The sequence below is a fragment of the Canis lupus genome, chromosome 23, assembly GCF_048164855.1.
Source record: "Canis lupus baileyi chromosome 23, mCanLup2.hap1, whole genome shotgun sequence".
Lineage (NCBI taxonomy): Eukaryota > Metazoa > Chordata > Mammalia > Carnivora > Canidae > Canis > Canis lupus.
In genome coordinates this window covers 46355365-46381333 of record NC_132860.1, presented here as the reverse complement: position 1 = coordinate 46381333, position 25969 = coordinate 46355365, and the positions used below count along the sequence as shown (strand labels likewise).

General features: G+C 37.5%; 1 protein-coding gene across 18 annotated transcripts in view; it reads left to right on the top strand.

The window, feature by feature from the left end:
* Nucleotides 1-25969, top strand: part of FAM76B (family with sequence similarity 76 member B) — a 107533-nt gene that overhangs the window by 31134 nt on the left and 50430 nt on the right. For 8 of the 18 annotated variants that reach the window (XR_012015982.1, XR_012015991.1, XR_012015983.1 and 5 more), the window contains exon 11: nt 880-1121. Coding sequence is in view for 8 of the 18 variants with exons in the window: in XM_072795118.1 (XP_072651219.1) it covers nt 880-1121 (242 nt within the window). In the remaining 10 variants the exon portion in view is untranslated. Of the gene's footprint in view, nt 1-879; nt 1122-13238; nt 13380-16943; nt 17175-20239; nt 20382-24068; nt 24229-25969 lie in introns of those variants that run through there. The other 10 variants (XM_072795115.1, XM_072795114.1, XM_072795113.1 and 7 more) reach the window with 5 other exon arrangements.

Genomic DNA, 25969 nt, shown 5'->3' with positions numbered 1-25969 from the left:
GTTGGGAATGAGGCACAGGGCTGAAAAGAAGAAGACTGTTTGAAGGTCTCTAGCAAAGAAAAGAAAGCTTGAGTTCAGAACTCAGCAATTTCAGGCATCACGTATGGTGAGGGTGAGAGGCAAACAAGAAAGCAGGAAATGAATGAGTCCACATTCAGAAAATAAGACCAGTCCTCTCTCCTTGTACTGCTTCTATGATAGCGGAAGCCTGAGAATGAATAAAACAAGATACAAATACACAAGGCTGGAGAAAAGGGGAGAGGAAATCACCACGGATATCATATGCCAACAGATACTCTAGAAGGGACAAGCTGGTGGGTGTCAACTTAGCTGAGTGACAACAGCTGAAATGTAAGTGCCTGCAAACAAGGTGCCAACAATGAAGCTTCACTCTGCAAGATCCAGGGGAGGCTGGAGAACTGGAGGCAGGCTGACGATGGCTTAATGAAGATCGATAGAAATTTAGGCTATTTGAACCCTTTTCCCACCACCACAAAGCCTGGCATCTAGAGGTTTATTTTCTAGAAAAATTGGAACCAAGACACTCTGGACTTATGATGATGGGTATAGCTGGAGGTCAGAGTGAGTCACTTTTCTAGTAACAGGGATTCCATTAAATTCTGCAGAAGGAATGGTGAATATCAGTCTGTTTCTTTAGCCGGTCTCCCATGTCATGGACAGTCAGCGTATGGCACTGAGGTAGGAATGACAAGAGCTAGGGTGATTATTAATGCTATATATAGCAAACCACTACAAAATCTAGTGGCGTAAAACATAGTTTGTTATGCTAATGGTTCTGTGGTCAGGATTTCAGACAAGGTATTGATTCTCTAATGAAACTTAAGTGGGGATGTTTGTCTCTGCTTTATCACACCTCAGAGTCTCAACTGGGAACACTCAAACATCTGCAGTGACTCAGATGATGAGGGACTGGAACCATCTAGAAATGCCTTCAACCATGGGTACAGTGCTCGGTGGGATGGTGTAAAGACTGGGCTCACCTGGAACTGTGAACTAGAATGCCCACGCGCAGTCTCCATGCTGATGGACCTTCCTAACAGTGTGGTGGACTGGTCCAGCAAAGACGACAGAAGCTCCCGGGCCACTTATGACCAAACTTCGTAAGTCACATTGTATCACTTCTGCTGCACTTTGTTAGTCAAAACAGTCAAAACTCACCCACATTCAAGTGGGCGTAGACCTCATCTCTCAATAGAAGGAGTGTCAAAGAATTTGTAGCCCGGTTTTAAAAACACCCCAGATAATCATGAAAGCAGTAGACAGTAGCTTATCAGAGAAATCAAAGCAGAAGCCCAAAGAAAAATCAGACTGAGCCCTGGTTGATAGGGGTTATGGCAGCAAAACTAATTTCCCCATCCACCTGCTGGTGCCTGAGGCTGCTGCTACAATTCCTGACTGGATCAGCTCTGGCTTAGGAGCTTCAGGGGAAAGGCATCCAGGGCCCTGGAGAGGAGGGTCAGGGAAGTGGGTATGGGGTGAATCTCTAGAGCCCTATCAGCCAAAGGCTCAGTGTGGACCTTGTTTGGAAGCTGGCTCAAGAAGATAACCAGGGAAATCTGAACATTGTTGATGCTGAAGATTTACCGTAGTTTTCGGGTATGATAACGATATTATTGTTATGTTAAAAATAATATCATTTTGTTTAAAAAAAAAATCCTTTGGGGTGCCTGGGTGGCTCAGGTCATGATCCCAGGGTCTTGGCAGGGAGTCCGCTTTGCTTCCCTTCCTCTCCCCCTCCCCTTTGCTTGTGCTGTCTCTCACTTTCTCTCTCTCTCTAACTAACAAATAAAATCTTTTAAAAAATAGAAAAGAGTCCTTATTTTTTAACAAATGTGCTAAGTAAATGCAGACAAAATAATATAAAGTATTGGACTTATTTCAAAGTAACCCAGTGAAGGAAGGAGGAGGAGTTGGGAGTATAGATCAAACAAGATTGGCTAAGTAATTTCAGAAATGAGTTCATGGAGGTTTGTATTTTCTTTTCTTTTGCATATAATTGAAAACTTTCACCCTGAAATAATTTTAAAACTTTACACACACACATACAAATAGGAATTAACATCTAGAGTGGATGTGCCATATTTATTTATTTTAAAGATTTTATTTTATTTATTTTTTAATGATTTTATTTATTTGAGAGGGAGAGAGAAAGAGAGTGAGAGGGAGAGCAGACTAAGGAGTAGAGAGAGAGGAAGACTCAGATTCTGCTGAGCAGGGAGCCAGATGTGAGGCTCTATCCCAGGGTCCTGGGATCATGACATGAGCCAAAAGCAGATGAAGACTGAGCCACCCAGATGCCCCTAAAGATGTTATTTTTAAGCAATCGCCACACCTAACATAGGGCTTGAAATTACAACTCCCAGATCAAGAGTTGCATGCCCCACCAACTGAACCAGCCAGGTGCCCCTGGATCTGCTGTATTTAAAAGAGCAACGAAGAACTTGTAATAAGCTAAAGTTGAATTTACTTATGTTAATTTTTATTTTTATAGGTAACGATGGTGTAGTACTTTATATTTTATGACATACTTTGACTTTTACAGCCATTCTACAAGGTAGGCGATGGCAAACTTAGTCACAGAGAGATAAATGGATATATCTAATGTCACATGGGTAGTGTACAGGGGACATGAAGCTCAAACTTGAGGTTTGATTTCATAACTTGTTATTATATGACCATTCACTATGCAGCAATGGTTCATAACATTTAGAGATTATGTGATACTTTGATAACCTGGCATTCTAAAACACCTCTTCTTAGAGAACTGTGTATGTGCACACATCCAGAAATGTAATTTTCATGGATGGAGAGGTTCATGGCTCCCAAGAAGAACATGCTTGTTAGTCACTTATTTGCTGTCATTACCTAGCTTTTGAACAGAATTCTGGCTTCTTTCTTTGTGGAATTAGCTACATCAGATCTGGTCTCTTGTTTTCTCTCCTTCTCTCTGATAATGATCTATGCATTGAACATGAAGATATCTTCACTCAGCCCACTCAGCAGCCCCAGAAAAAGCTATTTTGTTTTGTTAATATTTAACTTAATGCTTCCTAGTTCAAAACCCTCTCGGTTCTTAGATGCTTTTATGTTGACCATAATCTACTACTGAAATGGTACCTGTTCTGGGTAGCTTTTCCAGTGACATGGAGACTTACTCCCTCTTCTGTGTTCCTATAGCACTCTAAGCATGTATCTATCAATGCTATATCTATATTATAACGATCTATATTATATCTATATTAGAGTGAGCTAGTTACACATCTTGCTCCTCCAGGAGACTGTGAGCATCTTGGGAATGGTAACTATATCCACATCCATCCCTAGGAAATGGCTAACATAGGGCACAACATGTGGTAAGCATGAAATAAATGTTTCTGAGTTAATAAGTAAACTATTCCAAACATGCTATTTAACAAATTACTTAAAATAGTGGAAAATCAATAATTAAAAACAAAACAAATAAGGCAACGACAACAAACTAACCTATAAACACTGGCCAGGTGTAACTGCATTATCCCTTGGAAGTCAATTAAGTAGGAAGTGTTTTGAATGCTTCCCTCTTTTGCTCTTTTGGAGACTGGAAGTTGAGAGATGTATTTTGATTTAATGTTATTAAAAGTTCCCCAGTTTTATTAACTATCTACCTGGAGATTATTTAAAGACCTGATCTAATTAAGATGTTCATTCCCAATGACTATCCAAGAGGCCTTTGTTCCTACCTGGGCTGATCAGATGTACTCTTTTGGGTTAAACAACAAAGGCAGAACTGTTGTCTCCAGAAGGAGTCCACTAAAAAGAACAGATGTTACCTTGGTCAAAAGCAATAAACCTTGAGCTAGTCTCCCACCACCACTGAAGTGTAGCCCACAAATATGGTCCCTGAATGGGTAGCTGGACTTTGAACAGATGGCTAATTAGGCAGGATATTCTGTTGAGAGGCATTTTGGAAAGAATGAGGAGCATGATGTACTGCATGGGGAATCCAGAACCAAGAATGTCGAAGAGGAAAAGTGGAGAGGCAGAGGAGTGTTGCTAACTGAAAAGGGTACATAACCTTTTTAATGGAAGTCCTGCCAATATAACCAATGGAGGAGTTCTTTGACCGTTTATTCTTTGCTTTTTCCTAAACCTGTTAAATGATGAAAAGGGATTATTTTGAAGGAGAAGGTGAAGTCTTTTGTAGATGAATGTGAATTTTACTTAAATCAGAGAACCATTTTGGCTGCAGTATAATAGCAATTAAAACACAATGTTTGGCTTCCACTTCCAAATATGATGAAGTAACTGAGATTGGACTTGCTCTCCCACCATAAACACTAGAAAATTGGACAAAAATACAATAAACTGTCTTCAAACTTTGGGCAACAGACAGTGCAAGATTGTGATCCTTTAGAGAAGGTGAAAAAAGCAATGTGAGGTTACTCAACTATTCCAGTTTTCTGTACTTTCTGGAATGGAAACTCATAGAGGGAGAGCCCAAACAGAACTCAGTGGTCTTGTTATGTTGGGGACAGAGAAATCTGAAGTTGAGGAGGCTAAGGTAGTTGGCATTTGTAGATCAGTGATCTGGAGAGTAGGAGGCCATGCAGAGAAAGAGCACCAGAGACTTGCATAGAGGTCCAGTTGCATCTGTTGCTAAATACTAATCTATGAGAGGCTTGAAAACTCCTCCCAGCCAAGCAAAGCACCACTTGGGAGTTGAAAAATCAGCAATTTTCAGAGATCACACTTGACTGAGAGGTATTTGAGTTCCAACTAACCAAAGTAGTGAGGCCTCATTTAACATTAAAAAGGGATCCCAGAAGGTTCACCCTCTAGTAATAGGACTAAACTAATCCTAGATCTAATAAAGGCAACTCTGGACATTTCTAAACACTGAAAAGCAAACCTCAGAATGATCAAGCTCATCTTTGATTGCTTGCCAAAATGAACAAAACACACTTTCATGGAAGACAACAAAATCAAGGTATGTCGAATGTAACAAATCACAGTTCCCAGCATCCAATAAAAATTACTAGACATGTAAAGAAACAAGAAAATATGAGGCATAACCAGAAAAAAAAGTCATAAGTAACACACCTAGAAATGATAAAGAAGATAGGAATCGACTATAATAGCTTAAAATTGCTCTAACAAATAGGCACAAGGAATTACAGAAAAACATGAAGTTAGTGAGGAGAGATTAAAAAAAATACATCAAGGAAACAAATGGGATTTCCAAGAATGAAAAATCATGGTCTAAAATAAACATGTTACGGGATGAAGATAACAAAAGACTAGATAGTGTAGAAGGAAAGATCAGTGATGTTGAAGATGTAGGAATAGAAACCATTCAAATGGAAACAGAGAAAGAAAAAAAGACTGAAATAAATGAGTACAACTTCAGCAAACTTTGCAAGGATTTCAAGTAGTTTACATACATGTAAATGAAATCCAAGAAGAAAGGAAGGCAGTTTGATAAAGGGAAAACATTTCCAGATTTGATAAAATTCAAAAAACTATAAATCCAAGAAACTCAACAAATCCCAACCAAAATTAACAATCAGATAAACAAAAAACCCCACCAAATTTCTGAAAGTCAATGATACAGAGAAGATCCTAGGACAGGTAAAGGAAATGAGCATTATCATATTACATAAAAGAGAACACAGATAAAAATGTCAAACTTCATTCCAGAAACAATACAAGCCAATACATAATGGAAAAATATTTAAGCTACCAAGAAAAGAAAAAAAATAAAACCCTATTAACCTAGAATTCTCTATTAAACAAAAATATCTTTCAGAAATGAGGCTGAGAAAAAGATTTATTCAGACAAACATAAACAGCCCACAGCAGATTGTATATTTAAACTCAGCCATGTCAATAATTCATGAAATGTAGATGGACTAAGGGCACTAGATAAAAGACTAAGGCAGTCAAATTGGATTGAAAAAAAAAAAGCAATACTCAACTCTATGAAACCTGCAAGAAACCCACTTTAAATATCAAGACCTAGGCTGAAAGTAAAAGAATGAAAAACTATCAAGAAAAAAACAAATCAAAAGAAAGAGTGGTTCTACTAGACTGAGAACAAGGAATAGTATCAGAATGAACAGGGACATTATCTAGGCTTCCACTGTAAGAAGATGCTATTGGATACCATCGAGGAAATAACTCCAACAGAAACAAAAGAAACTAATAGGTAAGAACAGAAAATATCTTTTGATGGCTAAGTAATATTCCATTGTATATACATATATATATGTAGCACATCTTTATCCATTCATCTGCTGACGGACAACTGGGGTCTGAGACTAATAATATATTATATATCAATGAATTAATCAATTAATTGATTTTTAAAAAAGAAATACAAGTAATTAAATAGAAAGTGGACCAACAAAATCAATAAAACCAAAAGCTGATTTTTTGAAAAGATGGTTAAAATTGATAAGCCTGCATCCAGGCCAATCAGAAAAAAAAAAGAAGATACAACTTACAAATATCAAGAATAAAACAGGCTTTATCACTATAAATTAAGAGAAAAATAAGGAAATATTATGAATAACTTCATGTTTAAAAAAATAGAAAATTTGGATGAAATAAGCATTTCCTGAAAAGTGCAAATTACCAAAACCAAAAAGTAGAATATTTAAATAGCTCTATAGCTATAGAAGCTATTGCATGTAAAGTTAAAAGATGTGCCATAAAGAAAGCTACAGATTTGTTAGGTTGCTTCATTGGTGAATTCCATTGAGTACTTATGGAGGAAATAATACAAATTCTACACCAACTTTTTTTGGAAACAGTAGAGGAGGAAATAATTCTTAACTCATTTTAGGAGGCCAGTCTTACTCTGAGGACAAAACCAGACTAAGACATTACAAGAAACTGAGTAGCCTGAACATGTAAAGAACTCTCAGAATTCAATAATAAGATGAGGAAAGCCATGCTGAAAATAGGCAAAAGATTTGAACAGATATTCCACCAAAAAAGACATATAAACAGCCAATAAGCACATGAACAAATGCTCAACATCTAATCATCAGGGAGTGAAATTTAAAATACAATGAGATACAATCACATACTCACTAGCGTTACTAAAATTAGAAAGATTGGCAATATCAAATATTGGCAAGAATGTGCAATGACTGGAACTCTTGTTAGTAACTTATGGGGATATAAAATGGTAAAACACTTCGGAAAACAGTCTGGCAGATTCTTACAAAATTAAATACAAAATTCCCATAGGAGCAGCAATCATGCCTAGGAATCTACCTAAAAGAAATAAAAACAAAAACAAAAACAAAAACAAAAACAAAAACAAAAAAAAAAAAAAAAAAAAAAGAAATAAAAACATATGTCCACAGGAAAAACTGTCCATAAAAGTTCATAGGAGCTTTATTCATAATAGTAAAAAAACTACAAACAGTTCAAATGTCTATCTACAGATGAATGAATAAACAAATTACAGCATATCCATATGTTGGAATACTACTTAGCAAAAAAAAAAAAAAAAAAAAAGAACCACTAGAACATGTAACAATATGGATAACACTTAAAAACATGTTGCATACAAGAAAATATATAGAAAATTCTTGCAATGGCAAAACTCATCTGCAGTAGCATTTGAGTTGTTGCCTGGGACTGGGGTAGGAATAAATTCCGGCTAAAGGACACAAGGGAGCTTTTTGGGGTGATGGAAATGTATTGAAGGCGTTGCTAGTTGTACAGATCCATATATTTGTCAAATCTCATTAAACTGAACAGTTAAAATGAGAGCATTTTATTATATGTAATTTATACCTCAATAAAGTTGATTTTTGAAAAAGGCATTTTTTTCATTGGGAAAAAGGAAGGCCACTAAGAAGCATGATTCCCTGATCAGGCAGTAATAATTATCCTGGTAATGATATGAATTTGTGTTATACTGACTTGATATCTAAGCTAGGATATGACTACAGCTTCCTGGATACAGCTGTGGGGGTTTGCTTGGCTACAAATTATTATGACAACTTATCATGAGATCTGGATGGTGGAAGGTATGAGTGAGAGGCGCCAAGGCAAAGAACAGGGAAGACCAATGTGCACCAGTCTGCCATGTGGTTAATGATGTCCTTGACCAGATACCACTTCAACTAGGTTCCAGAGAGATCTGAGTAGAGGGCAAGGCCAAACAAACATATACTATTGCTTGCCAGGCTTTAGGGCCCTCACGCTGTATCAGCCTTGTGAGATGCTAAGAGATGCAGAAAAAGGAACAGCAATCACAGAGGGCAATTTACATGAGGGCAAGTGTCCATAAACTTGTTACTGCTCTGCTACTTGTCTTTCACAGAGTAATGGCACAAGTTTTTATTTTTGTTTTAGAGAGGGAGAAGGGAGGGGAAGGGGGGAGAGGGAAAGGGAGAGTGAGAGAGAGACTCTTAAACAGGCTCCACACACAGCATAGAACCTCATGCAGGGCTTGATCTCATGACCCTGAGATCATGACCCTGAGATCATGACCTGAGCCGAAATCAAGAGTCACATGTTTAACTGAATGAGCCACACAACTGCCCCCACAAGGTAATGGCACAAGTCTGCATGATGTTTACTCTGTGCTAACATTTGATAGATAGATATAGATGTAGATAGATAGATAGATAGATAGATAGATAGATAGATAGATAGATATACAGAGACAGGTAGATAGAGATATATGAAATCTGTTTACTCATGACAACTCTCATTATTATCCCTGTCTGATGGTTTAGTAACTAAAGACACAGAAAGGCGAACTAACTTGCCTTAAGTCACACAGCTACTAAGAGACAGATCCAAGATTGAATCTCATATGAGATTCAAGTAAGGTGCAGAGTCTGTGCTTTCAGTTGTTACATTATTCTACCAGTTGTACTCTGAGGTTTTCAGCATTCCAGAACTATTTGTCAATGATGGAATGAAGCAAAGAGAGCCTTCATCTCTACCTTCAGATTGAGATGCATTAGAAAAAAGCTTTTCTCCATCTTTCTCAGTCTCTCTGTTTCTGTCTCTCTCTCTTCTTCACCAAGGTAACTGCCAATCATTTATTTTATCTTTTGTTTAAAAGATATATGTCCAGCGACCTCTATGTGCCTGATATCATGACCATCACTAGGGATTCAGAAATAAACACAATGTAATCCTCGTTTTCAAAAGATTGGACATTTTTCCAAGATAATTTGGTGGAAGGCACCTGTCACACTACTGTATCCATGTTATCAGGAGACTGTCTGCACTTGATGAATGGAAGGTCACACCTGGGCATCCCTGGGGGTCCTCTTAGCTTTACCATTAAGCAATCTGAAGCCATAAAATGATTAGGGTTGGCACACTTTTATAGGATTGATGTTCTAACAAATTAGGTGATTTTGCTCAGCTTGGCTATTGAGGATAACATATTGTGAATTTACTGAGCTCATCTGTGACCAGATTCCTCTGCAGGGTAATTGAAAGTGAATGGAAATGGCTATTTATGTATCCTCAGCCATTAGATGTTGCTTTCATCTCTGATTTCCTTGGATGATGAGTCAAAATATATACTGAGATCACTGCCTGCGGGTGGCTCTTTGCATGTTCAATTAACTAAGGCCTGTGTACAGCACTGGTCATGAAAAGGCAGATGGTGAAGGCAAGCTATACTGTTAGGCTTCAGAAATGACTCACTGGCCAAAGCAGGTATTTCTGAATTATATTTTCTTTTTTTAGGGTTTGATGGTCACTAGGGGTGTGTGTGGCCATCAGCTATATTTCCAGTCCTTTTTTTATTTTATTTTATTTTATTTTTTTTTACATTTCCAGTCCTATGGCAATTTTGCCTAAAGGTTTTGCATGGGATGTTAAGAATAACTTCAAAACCCACCAAAAAAATGCTCATGGTGAAATAGATTGGGAAGTCCTGTATTGAACAAAGTTCATGCATTTCTTTAGTGCAGGGTATTTTGGTGCTCCAAATGGACATATGTGCATTGCAAATCTCAAAAAGCAAGAGGTAATACAATTGTCAAGCATATATCCATCGAGTACTTATGTATTTATTACGTTAAATGTAATGTACACTAAATGTTTTACATAGATTACTTCATTTAATCCACGTAGTTATTCTATGATGTATCTTTATTTTCTGGAATGATGGCCCTAAGGCCTGGAGTGCTCAAAAAAACGTTGCTAAGCTCATAGTGAGCAAGTGGCTTTGCTAGGATTTGAACCCAAGTAGTTTGACTTCAGAACCCATACTCTTGATCATAATGCTCTATTTTCTCCCTTTTTCATCTTTTATTTTTCTAAAGAATATCTTGCCGAGGCAGAATCCCGCAGATCATACCTTAAGGAGGGGCATTTCTAGGTATCAGGGATTGCTGGGATGTCCCCCAGCTCAGGGTCAACACATTAATGATAGGGTAGCGACAAGGAAACACAGAGCCAACGTTAGACTTTTTGCAACTCAACCTAGCCTGATCCTATTCCCTAGAGTTCTAAATAAATTAATGACTCCTGGACTTTTGAGTGAGAGCTGGCTCCCCATTTTCCTGAGCATTCGATTTGCTTTGTGCTTATCTAGGTCATTCTTCACATTTTTATTCAAGCATCACAAAATCTCTGCCAATATTAGTTCATTAAGCTTACTCATTTTTGAGCTCATATCACAAGCCAGGCCCTGTGCTTAGCTGTGGCACTCCGAGCCGATTCAGGTAAGGCTGGGTACACACTGTGGTTTAGAAATGGCATCTGTCATGGTCCAGCTAAGACTTTACTTCTGAATTAGGCAGACTTACCCACCCAGGCTCTGGAACTCCCTCACTCTCCAGCCAACCGCATACACTTACCCTACGAAGGTGACAGTACATCTGGGCATCCTGAGGGCAGGCTGACCTGAAAGGGCTGTCTGATTCTTTCTCCTCATTTCCCAATGAAGTTAGCACCCCAGAGAGGGGCGAAAGAGGGCTTCGAGAGACATTGGAAGTTCTGAGGTAGGAAGGAAGGAAGACTCTAGAGACATATTGGTCTTAGGCTGACCCTTAACCTAAAAGTCAGCAGGTCATAACGAAAATCCTAAGATCTGACTCATGGAAGACCACAAGACCCCACTCCCTCCCGCAGTAAAAGTCATAAAGCCTGGATGTTCTTAAAATTGCTCCCTGTGGGGGTAATTCCACAACTCTAAGAAGATGGAAAAACTAACCTCCCGAGGTTAAGTGACACACCCAAAGCTTAAGAATAAGCCCTACCTATATGGTTAGCTACTTTAAAAAACAACGGCGACAAGTTATAAAACCCTTTGCTAGAGGCAAAGGGAGGAAGGGTCCTCTTCCTTACCTGAGATGAAAGACTGCTACTTTGTCTATGAAGCAGCTCCCTTCTTACTTGTATACTTAATAAATCTTTATCTCTTTTTCTTTCTTTTTTTCTTTCTTTCTTTCTTCTCTCTTTCTTCTTCTTTTTTTTTTTTTTTTAAGATTTTACCTATTTGAGAGAGAGAAAGAGAGAGAGAGAGAGAGAGCAAGCACATGAGCAGCATAAGGAGCAGAAGGAGAAGCAGACTCCCCCTGACAGGACAGCCCAACAATGTGGGGCTCAATCTCAGGACCCCAAGGTTATGACCTGAGCCAAAGTCAGATGCTTAACCAACTGAACCACTTAGGAACCCTGTGTCCCTTTTTCTAAATGGCTTGCTCTGAATTCATTCTTGCAGAAAGCTAAGAACCTTCTCAGTGATGGACCTGGGGCCCTCTCTCTCAGGGCCTCAGTCCATCCAGCATCAGTTCCTCATGTTTTGCTATTCTGAGGAGGAGAGTAGATATTCCTGCTCCCCTCTGGCTAGAAACAAGTGGGGGAAATAAATGTTCTCTCTCTCTGGATGTTAGTGACAGGAGATAAAACAGCTCAACACATCTCTCGAGGAGCTCAGAATTCAGTGGAAGAGACAGGCAGACACACAGACACATGAAACACTGCGAGATGAAAGTATGCATGGGGAGGGGATAAAGCAGAAGGTTTTAGGAGAAATATGGTCTCAATTTCAACCACTTAAAATTCACATTGGGGTTTTTTTTTTTCTCTGTGAGATTATATTTTCATGTATTAATGTTATTCATTCTTTCATTCATTCATTTTACTAAACATATGTTGAATACTAACATGTATTGTTAGTAACATGTAACAATATGTTAGCTCTGGAGATACAATACTGAATAAGATGAAGCCAGAACCATTCCACCCCCTTTAAAAAAAATCACGTACTTTACTTGGATTAAGTAACTGTGCATGAATTAATTTATTACCAACTACTGGTTTATCTGTTATGTGGAAAGTCTTCAAGGTAATGCCACACACGGGGTAAGCTTTGGGTGGGAGAGATATGCACAGGTCAGGGTCACCATCAGAGTCCTGTACATTGCAAGGGAAGAGAAGAATGGTAATAAATGGATTAAGAGTCTCAGAAGTGAGTTGTGGAGGGGCTTCCTCCCAGTCTTTACTTGATTCGCTACTTTGCCCAGAGTGAGTATGTCTTTTATTAAGATGGGCTTGTACCTATGGAAGTTCACAGGAGGTCCAAGGAGTCAAATGGAAGTTTTAGAGTTTAACTGATAGAACTCTGAAAGTGGTTGTCTTATTCTGACATCAAAGGACACGAACCAGTTAATCTATTTGTGAAGGGAAGATGGAAAGATTGAATATTACGGAGAGACAGGAAGCCAAATGAATTTTAATGAAATATAATAGATATAGAAACTAGGGTATCCTAATATGTTGTTCTCCAAAATCAGATCTGGAAATTAGAAGAGTCAGAATGACTATGCAAAATTCTATTACTTGCTTGAATGGGAAGGGAACAAAGCTATTACGTGCCAGTATGAAACCCTGTTCCAGAGAAAAAGATGTATGTCTTCACAGAAACCTCTCTTTTGAATACAAACTATTGAGAAGACAGGGGGACCTCTCTCCCCAACCCTGATTAGCAGTCTTCATCCTGCTGACTTTGCTCTACAGTGCATTTTTAAATCTCTAACAGTTGTCATTTAACACGATATAATTTCCCTCCTTATTGTATTTCTTTTTTTTTTTCCTTATTGTATTTCTTATTTGCTGTCTGTCTCTCTTACAAGGAGAGAGATCTTTGTTTATTCCTTAATGTATCCTAAATGCCTAGAAGAGTGCAAGGCGACTATGGATGGCGACTTTAAACACTTCTTGCATGATGAATTCTTTGCCAGGTTTCCCCAGGGGACCAAAATGGAAGTAGCTCTATGAAAATAAGGGAAAGTGGTTCTTGAAAAAAAAAAATCGTTTGAGAAGAAGAGTGAACAGGCTGTGATAGATCATACTGGGATTCTGAACTAGAGAGGAAGACAAAGCACTGAAGGAGAAAAACTGCCTCCAGGGAGGTACTTAAATAAGAAAACTACTACAAGAAACTTAGGCTTACAAAACTAATTTTTCCCCATCCCTTTAGGCAATTATTTTAAGACAAAAATGTCCAGGTAAACTTCATTTCCTCTGATGATGATTTAGTCCACTGTTTTTATGGGAAATCATTGGTTTGCATGTTTAGTGGCTTGCCAGACCCAGGTGAGCCCTACACATCTGGAATATTTGGGGCTATAAAGATTCAATAACACAGCTGGGTGCTGTAAGTTAGTTTGAGAGTTCAGCTGCTGCAACTGGGAAGGGATTGAGAAATCGTCTATGTTTCTCTTCTAATCCTTTAGTTGTTTTCTCTTCTGAAGACTGGGTTAATTATATAGTGACTGTTTTAGGTTGCTTCTGACTACATAATGTTTGTGTCCATGTTTTTTCATCTGGTAAAAGGAAGGCTCATCCTTGGGTCCCTGAAATAAAAAGGAAAACAACAATAGTCAACATTTGTATGACCACTAGCTTTATTCCATTAGATTGTCACAATGACCCTGTGGAATGATACCATGACTGTAATGATTTATTTCAACTAACTTGAGACTCAGAGTTGTCAAGTTGTTTGTCCGAAGATGCACAGCTAGGAAAGCACCCCAAGGGGTACTTGGACCCAAGTCTTGGAACTCAAAATCCTGGGTACTCTCTACTGCTTGTAAGTTATCAAAGCCTTTTTGCAACAATGGCCTAATTGTTAGTCTTGTCATAGCATTCTGCCTAGAAATCACAGACTTAAGAAGTGTATGAACCCTTGAGCTTTAGGGTCATAAACTTTTTTCAGACATAAATTTTTTTTTATTGTTGAAATAACTTCACAATGTCAAAAAAAGATAGAAAAAGAAGTCATATCTTCCAATTTTATTTAGTATTTTCATTTCTCTAAAAAAAGATAAACCTTTAAGATTAATGTCAAGATAAGATTTGAACCATTACTGTCTTTTTCTCCCCCGATGCTGCAATGGGAGTAGCCAGAAATAACATGAAAACTTCTAACCTTCTGTTTTTGCCTCATTTCCACCAATCTCGATGCCATAAAAGGCCAAAAGAATAGGGCTGCTGTGTGATGGAATCTGAGACCCCTATTTGCTGTGTGATGGAAGCTGAAACCTCCATTTGCAAGTTCTCCTTGAATACTGATCCACTCTAATAATGTTTCATCATTGGGTAGTCTTTCTTTCTTTCTTTCTTTCTTTCTTTCTTTCTTTCTTTCTTTCTTTCTTTCTTAATTCTTTCTTTCTTTCTTTTTTTCTCTCTTTCTTTCTTTCCTTCCTTCCTTCCTTCCTTCCTTCCTTCCTTCCTTCCTTCCTCCCTCCCTCCCTCTCTCTCTCTCTTTTCTTTCTTTCTTTCTTTCTTTCTTTCTTTCTTTCTTTCTTTCTTTCTTTCTTTCTTTCTCTTTCTTCTTTCTTTTTCTTTCAACTAAGAGGGTGTAAACCCCTTTCCCTTGCTTATGTTGATACCTGTATTTTGAAATGTTCTAGAATAGCACCATATAGAGAATCATTTACTCTGACAGAAATTTTTGAATGTTTTCCAAATTCTGCAACATGTGTTTATTCTAACTTTGGCCCAGAGTTGATTGCTGGCCTCAGATCTATTCCTTGCCCTTTCCCTGCTTGACTGGGCCAATCCCTGTAGGCTGTTTCCCAGGTCAGTGTGGCCAACAGGAAACCCTGCAGGAGATTAGAATGTGAGAGAAATGAAGATGCCAGGGTATTTCTCTTTATTCTTCTCTTTCTTGTGGGTATCTTTGGCTGAGCTATATATTTTCCATGGAACTAATTCCTGTCTGACAGGCCTGCTGTGAAATCAGCTACCAGTGGGTGACCCTGACATGAAGGCTCTGGTGACTTTGCTTCTTCCCTTTATCTTTCCAGCCTAAGGATAGTAGTGGTTCCATGATATTGGTAATTTCTGGATTCCCTCTCACCATTCCATTTGGCTTCTTAGCTCCTTCACCACCTGTGCAAACAAATGTTTTAAATACTTAAGTGAATTGTGTTTTCCCGGGTATACCCTGACCAAAACAGACACTGATAATCACTTGAAGATTTCTGAGACAAGCAGCTTTGTTAAACTATAATAGTAACAAACATTGACTTACTTGATGACAGAATTTGCTTACATTCTGAATGAGTATATGTCCACTTTACTGGACCAGTAAAAAAATGAATGGAGATTTTTACATAAATTCACAAGTTATTTGTAAGGCAAAGCTATTACTTCTTTTTTTAATTAATAAAATTTATTTTTTAGAAAAGTTTTAGGTTCAGGACAAAATTGAGTAGGAAGTACAGAATTTCTATATATCTTCTGTCTGCACACATGACCATTTTCTATTTTCTCAAAAAAAGCCTAAATAAGAAAATCCTGCTACTGTTGTAGGGCTTATAGTGAGAGGGTAAAATAAATGTATTTTTCTAGAATTTTCTGCAAGGTAAAATGGCAAGTTAATAGTTACTTCCATGTAATGAATACTCTGAAGAGAAACACAAGCCATGAATCTATTCAACTGAAGGAATTTTGGAAATGGGGTATATGAGAGCATTCTGAGTCAGAGAAAATGGAAGAGAGTGGAGATGAGATTAGGTGCTGCTCATAAGAGGAGTCAAGTAAGTCTGGGACCTCTCTCAAATCAGGTGGTGTATGTTGGTGGCAAGGGATGAGGAGAGAACTTATATAGAGACACCTAAACATACACAGCAGACCCAAGCAGACTATCTCCTGATGGGTGAAACATTTTAGTAACTCCACCTCAATGAAGATACTGAGGCTCTCTGCACAAGAGAACACCTTGCATGTGCTGAAGAGAAAGTTTAAGAACTCCATGAATAACTTAGATAGGATGGAAGTGGGCAATGAAATTCACTGTGACAAATTTGGCACTGTCTCAGCAGCTTGGAGATCTTAGAGGTCACATAGAATAGGGATATCCTGACAATATGAGAGACACTTCAGACATTGTCCCCTTCTTTCTGACTTCTTCTTTCCTTTCCTTCCTTCCTTCCTTCCTTCCTTCCTTCCTTCCTTCCTTCCATCTAACAATTATTTATGAGTGTCAAGTATCAAGCACTGTTGTTGGCAATGGTGGCACATTAATAAATAAAACATCAAAAAAATCCCTTGTCTATAAAAGAAAACAAAACGGTCAATATTATAAGCTATAATTACATGGTATGCTAAAGAGGAAAAGTACTGTGGAGAAATTTAGAGATAATAATTAGGGTGTTAGTGTAGGGTAGAGGATAGGGTGGGACTGGTTAGTGTAGAGTTCATCAAGAAGGTGACTTTTGGTGAGGAGTTGAGGAAATGAGGGAGTAAGTCATTAGATACCTAGATGAGCAGTATTGTAAGTAAAAGGAACAGCAAGAGCAAAGGCCAGAAGGCAAGAGTTGCCTCATAAAGTTAAATATGTATTTAACTTATGACCCAGTAATGTCACTCCTAGGTATTCACTTAAAAGAAACAAAAACAAATGTCCTTAAAAGACTGTGTACTAATGTTTATATCAGCTTTATTCATATTAGCCTCAAATGGAAACCATCCCTTATATCCAAGAGGAGAATAAGTAAATGAATTATGGTATATTCATACAATGGAATTCTACTCATCAATAAAAAAGAAAGAACTATGAATACAAGCTACAACAGGAATGAATCTCAAAAACATTGTGTTGAATCAAAGAAGCCAGACACAAAAGAATATATCCTATTTGATTCTATTTATATTAAGTCTAAGAACAGGTAAAACTAAATCTATTGTGACAGATATTAAAGTGTTGATTAAGGGAATGGGTAAGAATTGACTGAAAGGGACTGAAGGAAATTTCTGAGGAGATATAAATGCTCTAGATCTTGATTTGAGTGGTGTTTATATGGGTATATATAACTGTCAAAACCCTATGAACTAGACACTTACAATTTACACATTATAGAGTATGTAAACTATACTTCAATTTTAAAAAATGTGCCAAGAGGATAAGCAGGGAATCGGGGTGTTTGGTGTGGAGTGAGTGAGGAGGAATGTAGCAGCAGAGGAGGCCAAAGTAGAATAGTGGATGAAGCTAATCATATAAGGCCAATAGGCCATGGTGAGGCCCCTGGGTTTCATTATGAATGAAATAAGGACCATCAGTCAGATTTTGAGCAGGGGCATGAAACGATCTGGTATAGGTTTTAAGAATACCACTCTAGTTGCTAAGAAAGACTGGAAAGCCAGGCAGATCCATCCAAAGAGCATTGCAGTCATCTGGGCTCGAGCTCATGATGGCTTGGATGGGAGGCAGCAGTGGAGATGGTGAGATGGATTTGGATCTTCGATACAATTTTGAAGGTAGAGGTGATGGAATTTGTGGAAAGAGTGGATGTGGGATTAGAGAGGAAGCAAGGAATAATTTGATTCCAAATTTTGGCTTGAGCATCGAGAAAGATGAAGTTGCCATTAGTTGAAATGGAGAAGACTGGAGGAGGTTTTGTGGACACACGAAGTTTGGGATACCAATAGATTCCAAGTAGAGACGATGGCCAGACAGTTGTATACAGGAGTTCTTAACCTACAGAAGTTACTAAAAGCCTGGATGAGGTCAATAAGGAATCAAGTGTGACTACAAAAAGATACCCCACACTGAAGGGAATGCTGGCCCCATGTTTTGCTGGGGAGGATATGCCACCATAGGAAAGGTATGGAAACTCCTCAAAGACAGTTGCAGAAGGAGACAGTTTCTTCTCCCTTTCCCCCCTCCCTGCCTCAACATCACAGGAGAATTAGGAGATAGGATGTGGATGGGTAAAGAGGCAAGAAGTCAAGAACCCTGTTGTCCTCAGCCTCTTCAAGCTTCTGTAGTCATACATTTAGCCTGTACTGGGGAGAAGAGAAAGAGGGCTTTGAGTCAAATTTGAGATTGAAGCTAAGTGAATAGCACTGTTTTAAGATCCAAAATGACTTTTTTCTAACAACTGAAAGTGGCTACAAAGATGTAAAGCAAGATTAATTGCCTTCAGGGAGGCTCTGCCCAGCCTGGGAAATGGTATGTGCTAGAAAATGGTATGGGGTGTTCATGAGAGCATACCTAGTATTGGTTATTGGGGTTAAAAAAACCTTTCATGTTTATATCCTGTGAGTTGAGACTGCTCACAAAACTGAGTATGTCAGCATTTGATACTATGAGATTTGTGAAAGAGCTCTGGGCATTAATTGCTCATCTATAAAATACGTATGTTGGGCAATATGATAATCTATAAGGTAATTTCCAAATCCCAAATTGTATCACTTGATTTGAAGCACTTAAGATCAATCATAGCACAGTGGCTAGTGCTAAGCCAACATTTTGCTAAATAGTGAGTTCTTTTTCTTTGAGACTCCATTTGTGATAACAAGGTTTGATCAAGTGAGTTGCATAAAACTAAAGATTTTTTTAAATCCAGTTATTAAAATACTTTTAAGATTCTGCTTTTAAGGCAAGCATTAACAGTAATAAGGAGCAATGTAATTTCTATCCATATGCAGAGCAAGCATATCAATGAAATTTCAGTTTATGCAGACACCTGCTTTACTGGGTTTAATGAGAATCTAAAAATAAAAACTAATGTCCTCCGTGGAAATAAACACAGTGACAGATTTGTTTGACACAGAGTTCCCAACATTGAAGTACATATCATTCCAACTCATGTTTTGGCTTCTGTAAGCCCTCAAACAGCTATCTTCCAGCAAACTTAATGATGGATGTATTGCAGAAACCATTCCTATAATTCTTCCACATTAGTGTAGAAATCAGCTAAGGTTGCAGAATGCAAAGCAGTGATTTTACCATACAAAATTTATTCTAATGTTCCTCTTGGGAAAACCTTGCAATTGAAACACATTGGTTTTGAACATATTTGAATCCTGTTTGGCAACTGTAATATACAAATATTGAACAGCAGCTAATGGTCATGGTATCTCTGTGACTATGTCTGCTATAAAAGAAGAAAAATCATCTAAAGTTGATTCTTGGAATTCATTGCTATTTTTCCAAAATTTAAAGGATCAATGAAATTATCAAAAATAAAATTTTGGGAAAGCTGGGTGCATCATTCCAATAGAAAAAGAGCACTTAGTAAGGTCTTATCTGGATACAGTTCCGTGCCCAAGGCAGGGACTGATTGATCAGTTGACTGGGGTTTTCATACAGATGGAGGCATCAAACATAGAAAAGGTCACCTCATTCACTTATTTTTTTCATTTAGTAGGAACTGAGGTGAAACTGTCAGCTTTATCTAGGCAGTAATAAAATAAGATGCTAACATGTTAATTTCAGTAATTTTTTTAATTCAGAATTTAATAGTTCTTTCCAGAACATTGAGGAGTTATAACTATTTGCCTATGTTACAAAGTTTTCTAACTTTTGTTTTCCTATATATACTTTAAAAAATCTAGAAATACTATTTTCTTCAGAAACAAAAAGTGTGGGTATCATACACATATATGCACAGTATATAAGTTTATTGACATGTATGTGTATATATATAAGTGTATACACACATAATATAAAGCATGTAATATTGCATATGAGCAACTGCAATGTTCAAGTTCTTTACATGGTTCCTCAGAGTAAGTTGCCAGATCAGCAATAGCCCTTCTTTACAGATAGGAAACTAAGCTCAACAAATCTAAAGAGCAGTTTAAGGTCACATAGCTAGTTAATGGCTGTTAAAGATTTATTCTAATTTTTTTAAATTTTTGATTGATTTATTTATCTTTCTGATTTTAAACTCATACTTTTTTCACTCTACTATGCTGCAAATATCCCCTTTCTGCAAATCTGCTAAAGAGGCACTACAAATCTACAAAGAAGTGAATGACAGATGATTATTTCCTTTACAAATGAATTTACTCTGAATTTTTTACTCTGTAATGATCAATGTTTAAAACACCATTTGCCTTTATATGCAACATAGAGACTTTTCAGAAATGTAAGTATTAAGTAATATAGACATGTCTTTTAAAAAGAATATAATAGGTGTGTCTGGGCTACAAAAGATCTTTGTTGCTATAGTCCATATGTACTATTTCCTGACATCTTGACTAATAGCATAGGTAGAATTTTTTGCTGAGGATAGAAATGATACTGAAAGGATCCCATGTATGTGAGGCATTAGGGTGGTCACCGAAGACAAAGGTTTATCAAGTTCTTACAGAATGTCAGAAAGTGTTCGGGCAACGGCAAACAAATGTACAAAACAACTTCTATACCATCAAGCACAATGAAATAGTCGGGTTCAGAGGCAATACTCAAAGAACTCTATAGATATGGAGACAGAGAGATCCACACATTTTTAGGGATATGTGCATGATGTTTCCCAAGCCACACTAAGTAAGAGGTAGAATGAGAGTGTCAGAATCACAGTGCAAATGTTTTATTTCTTTGGCTCTGTCTCACTCACTCCAGACTCTTGTAAAAACCTTTACAGATTACTTCTGAGTTATCCTTAGAGTATTTCACTGTAATGCATATACCCAAATACCATCATTTTACTTCTTTCCAGCCCCAGCTTTGCTGCCTAGGGTAAGGTCTGCTGCCAGATTTCCCAGTGCCAAAGAGCAGATGCTGCTGCCCAGGGTGCTTGCCTTGGTTCTCCCCTACATCCCACTCCCTGCTTTCCTCAGTACTAAAGCTATTTGATTGTGCCAAAGCTACTGATGGGAGAAGCTTTCATGCAGAAATCTCACATTGTGTTCTCCACTGGTCTGTGGAGAATCCCTCTTTCCCTCTTTGTATCACACCCCTGGTATATATGTGACTCATGTCCTCCGGCTTCTCCAGTATGTGGGCAGAAATGCAATCACATTAGCATAATGCCCAGAATTTTCTGGCTTCTTTGCCCTCATTTATAAAACTGTAGGAATTTACCAATTCCCAGCCTTGCCTGAGTCTTTCCACTTAAGTGAGGGAATCCTTGGTGAGCATCTTGGAGCATGCACAAACAGATCTGTTCAGATTTCTCTACCCACTGCATCCTCTGTGGAGATGTCTTTTACTCCATCTCTTCCTCCTTCCTTCGGACAAAAAAGAAAAGCTCCGTGCAAAGAATGTTTAAAAAGAATCTTTGGGATCATGAGCCCTAGACACGTGATCTTGATTTCTGAAGCAGCACAATGTCCTTGTAATAAATTCCTATGTCTTGCTGTAAGGAGGCTGAAGTTAGTGTCTGTCACTTCTGACAGAAAGAATCTCAAATGATCCAGGTGTAGAAGGAAAGGTGGTATATTCATCTCTGAACATAACTTTTTCTGTTCTAAATCATTCCAGTTCTTTCCAGATTCCAGGTTTCCAAGATTATTGGAATTCCAGAATTCCCAAGATTATTCAAAATAACCCATCACTAATTATATCCCATTGAATGAATGAGGCTCTCTCCAATTAATTACTGTTGTGGGCTTGACTCTTTTTTCTGATGCGATTTGTTGTCTGCACTGATTAATTGAACAGATTGTTGGGTAATTTCATTTTCTTCTGATATTGCAAAGTTTAACCTTCTCAGTCTCACTTATTCATGTTTATAAACAACTAAATTGAAAAATAGTCTTTTTATATTGAGGTAAAGTTGGTATGTAGCATTATATTAGTTTCATGAGCACAACATAATAATATATTTGTATATATTACGAAGTGATCACCATAGTAAGTTCTTCTAATAAACAACCCTCACTACAGCTGTAGTACAAATACAATGGAGCTTATAAAGGACTTATAAAGTCCTGGCTGTAAGCCAGGAAACTTGCAATTTGATTCTGAGTCCATCACTTATTTGCTATATGACTTTAATTCAGGTCCTCAGTATCTCTGAAAGTATTTCAGAATTGAGGCACCTGGGTGGCTTAGCGGTTGAGCGCCTCTGCCTTCAGCTCAGGAATGATCCTGGGGTCCTGGCATCAAGCCCTGCATCGGGCTCCCTGCAGGGAGCCTGCTTCTTCCTCTGCCTATGTCTCTGCCTCTCTCTGTGTCTCTCATGAATAAATAAATAACATCTTAAAAAAAAAAGAATTTCAGCATCTATGAAACAGATCAGCGGCATATGTTTTATAAAAAGGCATTGAAAAATATGAAGCCTATACAATGTGGAGTATTAATAATAAAAATAGCAAACAAAAGCACAATGAGAGTTTTATCTCAGCTTCTCTCTAGAACCAGGTCTGCAACATTTTCTTGTTTGAACTCATTTCATAATACATTTGGAAATACTATTAGAAAAATATTTCAAATAGTATTCAAGCTAAAGTTGGTATACCGAGAAATAATAATGTATTAGAATGAGTTAAGATTTTGGTAGGACAAAGTATATATTTATGAATTCATAGAGTGAAATTAAAATATGTATTTACATCAGAATCTTCTTTGTAGTGTTTTGAGTGTTTGGTACAAGTGATATCTTCTTCTCTAGATACACTATCATCAACCTAGTTAAATAGTCATTAACACTTCCAGATTTTAGGATAGGGAGAGGAGAGGAAGGACAATGTTTAATCCTAAATTTGCTTCAGGGCTGGAAAGTTAAGATATCCAATTCCTCTATAGGTGCTAGACATCATCACCTGAACCAGACAATGAATTTGGGCTTAAATACATTTGTATGACTTCTGATGACATCTTGCCTGAGAACATTCTCTTATTTGAAGTTTCAGATTGCTTTTTCCTTTCATTTCCATTCTAACTCATTTCCAGCATTATTTTACAAACACCTATTTGTATGTTTGTTAAGTCCTTGGTAGCCATGGTAATATTACTATAATATATTGCATATCCTGAAATGAGTGTGACTAAATTATCCAATACATAGAAAAATCTGAAACAGTGTGTTCCCATACATTTAATATAACATCATGGATTTGTTTCTATCAAGTCAGTTAATGTAAATAGAATATACCACAAAATATATTACACCGTAGTTACCAGGTTTCATTTTTATTCAACAGAAATACATGAATCCTGTCTGAGTTGTTAAAAGTTCTGAATTAGTGATGTACAAATTAATGAGGTCTTGTCACCTAGATTTTAAGCTCAAATGTACTGTCTACTTTTTCCTTTCTCTATAGCATATTCCCTGCTTCCAGAAATAAGTTGGATGCAGCTTCCTTTCGCCCTCTGCAAGATAAATTGAATTTCCTTGTGTGAAAGCAAAGCAGCTAGAAAAATAATTTTTTTCCATTTTGGGAAGCTGTGTTGAGCTATAGCGTCATTGCACAGCAGGATTTTACAGATCAAAAAGTCAGGTGTGGAGAGACCAGAGTTCTCAAGAAGAGAGGGGCAAATTAGGGGAGAAAGAGGAAACTATATCTAGCAAGCCTATAGTTTATGATCTCTAAGAAAAGGGAAGACAACGTATTGGAGTAGAATGTGGTCTGGACTAGGGGAGCAGACTATGTGAGGTTCTAGCTAAACTACTGAAAGTGAACATTAAATGTGGTTGACAATTTACACAATCACATTTAATCTTCACACCAACTTTGAGGAGTTAGTATTATTTTCTGAATTTTACTGGTTAAGAAGTTGTAGGTCAAGGAATTGAAATGACTGATGAGAGATAGAAAGTGGAATGTGATCCCAGGTCTTCTGATTCTAATAAATCCATTCATGGCTTGCTAACCCCCACCCTCTACAGAATCCTCTTTGTCATCAACAAAGTGCTTGTTGGCTGGGCTAAAAGGCAGCCTTCGGCTGTGAGGCCCAGAGTAAAGGATATGATGCTTTTCCCTTTGGGATCAGTCTCAGGACATCGTTACAGACTCTGTAGCTACTCTACTTAACAAAATCCTCACAATGTAAGTACTCTCTCTGTGTATTTGCTGAATGTCACTACTCCAAATTAGACTATAAGCTCCCTGAAGACATAGACCAGTTTTGTTTTGCTCACTGTTTATACACGGTGCAGCACAGTACAATGAAAGAGTATAGCAACATTTGCTCCAGATAGAATGGATAGTTTTTAAAAATATATTTTATTTTTGTTTATTCATGAGAGACATACAGAGAGAGGCAGAGACATAGGCAGAGGGAGAGGCAGACTCCCTGCAGGGAGCCTGATGTAATTTAAATCCCAGGATCAGAACCTAAGCCAAAGGCAGATGCTCAACCACTGAGTCACCCGGATACCCCTAGAATGGATAATTTTTAAAATAAAATTTTTAGATTTACAGAATTGAAAATACAGCAGCTTTTCCATATACTCCACATCCAGTTTCCCCTTATTAATATTTACATAAGTATGGAACATTTGTCCAATTTGATAATTGATATGTTATTATTAATGAAACTCCATATTTAATGCAGATTTCCTGTGAAATCTTTAGATTATTTTGCTTTGTTTTTGTTTTTACTAGATGTCCTTTTTCACTTTCAGAATCCCATCTAAAATACATTACATTTAGTAGTCATGTCTCCCTTTACCTGTCACAATTTCTCAGATTTTCTTTGTTTTGAGGGCCCTGATGGTTACATGGAACACTAGTCAGATATTTTGTAGAATCTCCGTCAGTTAGGATTTGTCTGACTTTTTTTCCTCATTATTGACTGGGTAATGTATCTGAGAGGATGGTCATAGAGGTAAAGTACCATTGTCATTACATTATCTCAAAGGTACATATTATCAAAATGACCTCTCACTGCTGATATTAACCTTGGTCACCTGGCATGAGGTAGTATTTGTCAGGTTTCTCCATTGTTGAGTTACTCTTCTCCTTACCAGTGTACTCTTTGGAAGAAAGTCACCGTGTGCCCCACACTTAAGGAGTGGAGCATTGTGCTGCATCTCTTTAGGATAGAGTATCTACATAAATTATTTGGAATTCTCTTGTAAAGGAGATTTGTTTCTTCTCCCCCATTTATATATTCAATCATTTATATCAGGTGAACTCATGGATATTTATGCTTTAAGTTAGAATCCAATGCTACATTATTTTGCTTACTCAAATCATTCCAACCTTTGCCATTGGGAGCTCTTTCAGTTGGCTCCTATATACCCTTGACATATCCCCATGAAGGTGGGGTTTTTGCTTTGTTTTGTTTTGAACAGTTTCTTACTTTCTGGCATTAGAAGATACTTCCATTTTATCTTGTATATTTTCCGCCTAAGTCCTAGAGTTAGCTATTTCTCCAAGGAAACATAGTTTCTTTTATTGGAGAGTGATGTTAGAAACCAAGATTTGGACAGTAGATGTACTCATTGCTACTGGGGTAGCATTGCTTCAAAGTCTTCTCAGAGGACAGAGCAAGGAGGTATACATGTGTACTCTAACTGGAATTTATACACCTATCTATAAACATTTCTACAGGTATTTTCTGATTTAAGCTAAATATTAATTTATACTGGTGCCTCCAACTCTAACCTATAGATCATTGTAGGCTCCTTCTACTGCTTATTTGTAATCTCTCTGGTTCCCACCATCTGCTATCCATTTACTTAATTGTGAATTCTAATATCCATAGATAGTAGTTTTAGAGTTGCTAACCTAGACTTTGTGGGGAAAAAACTTTATCAACTGGAGTACGTGGATAGTTGTCCCT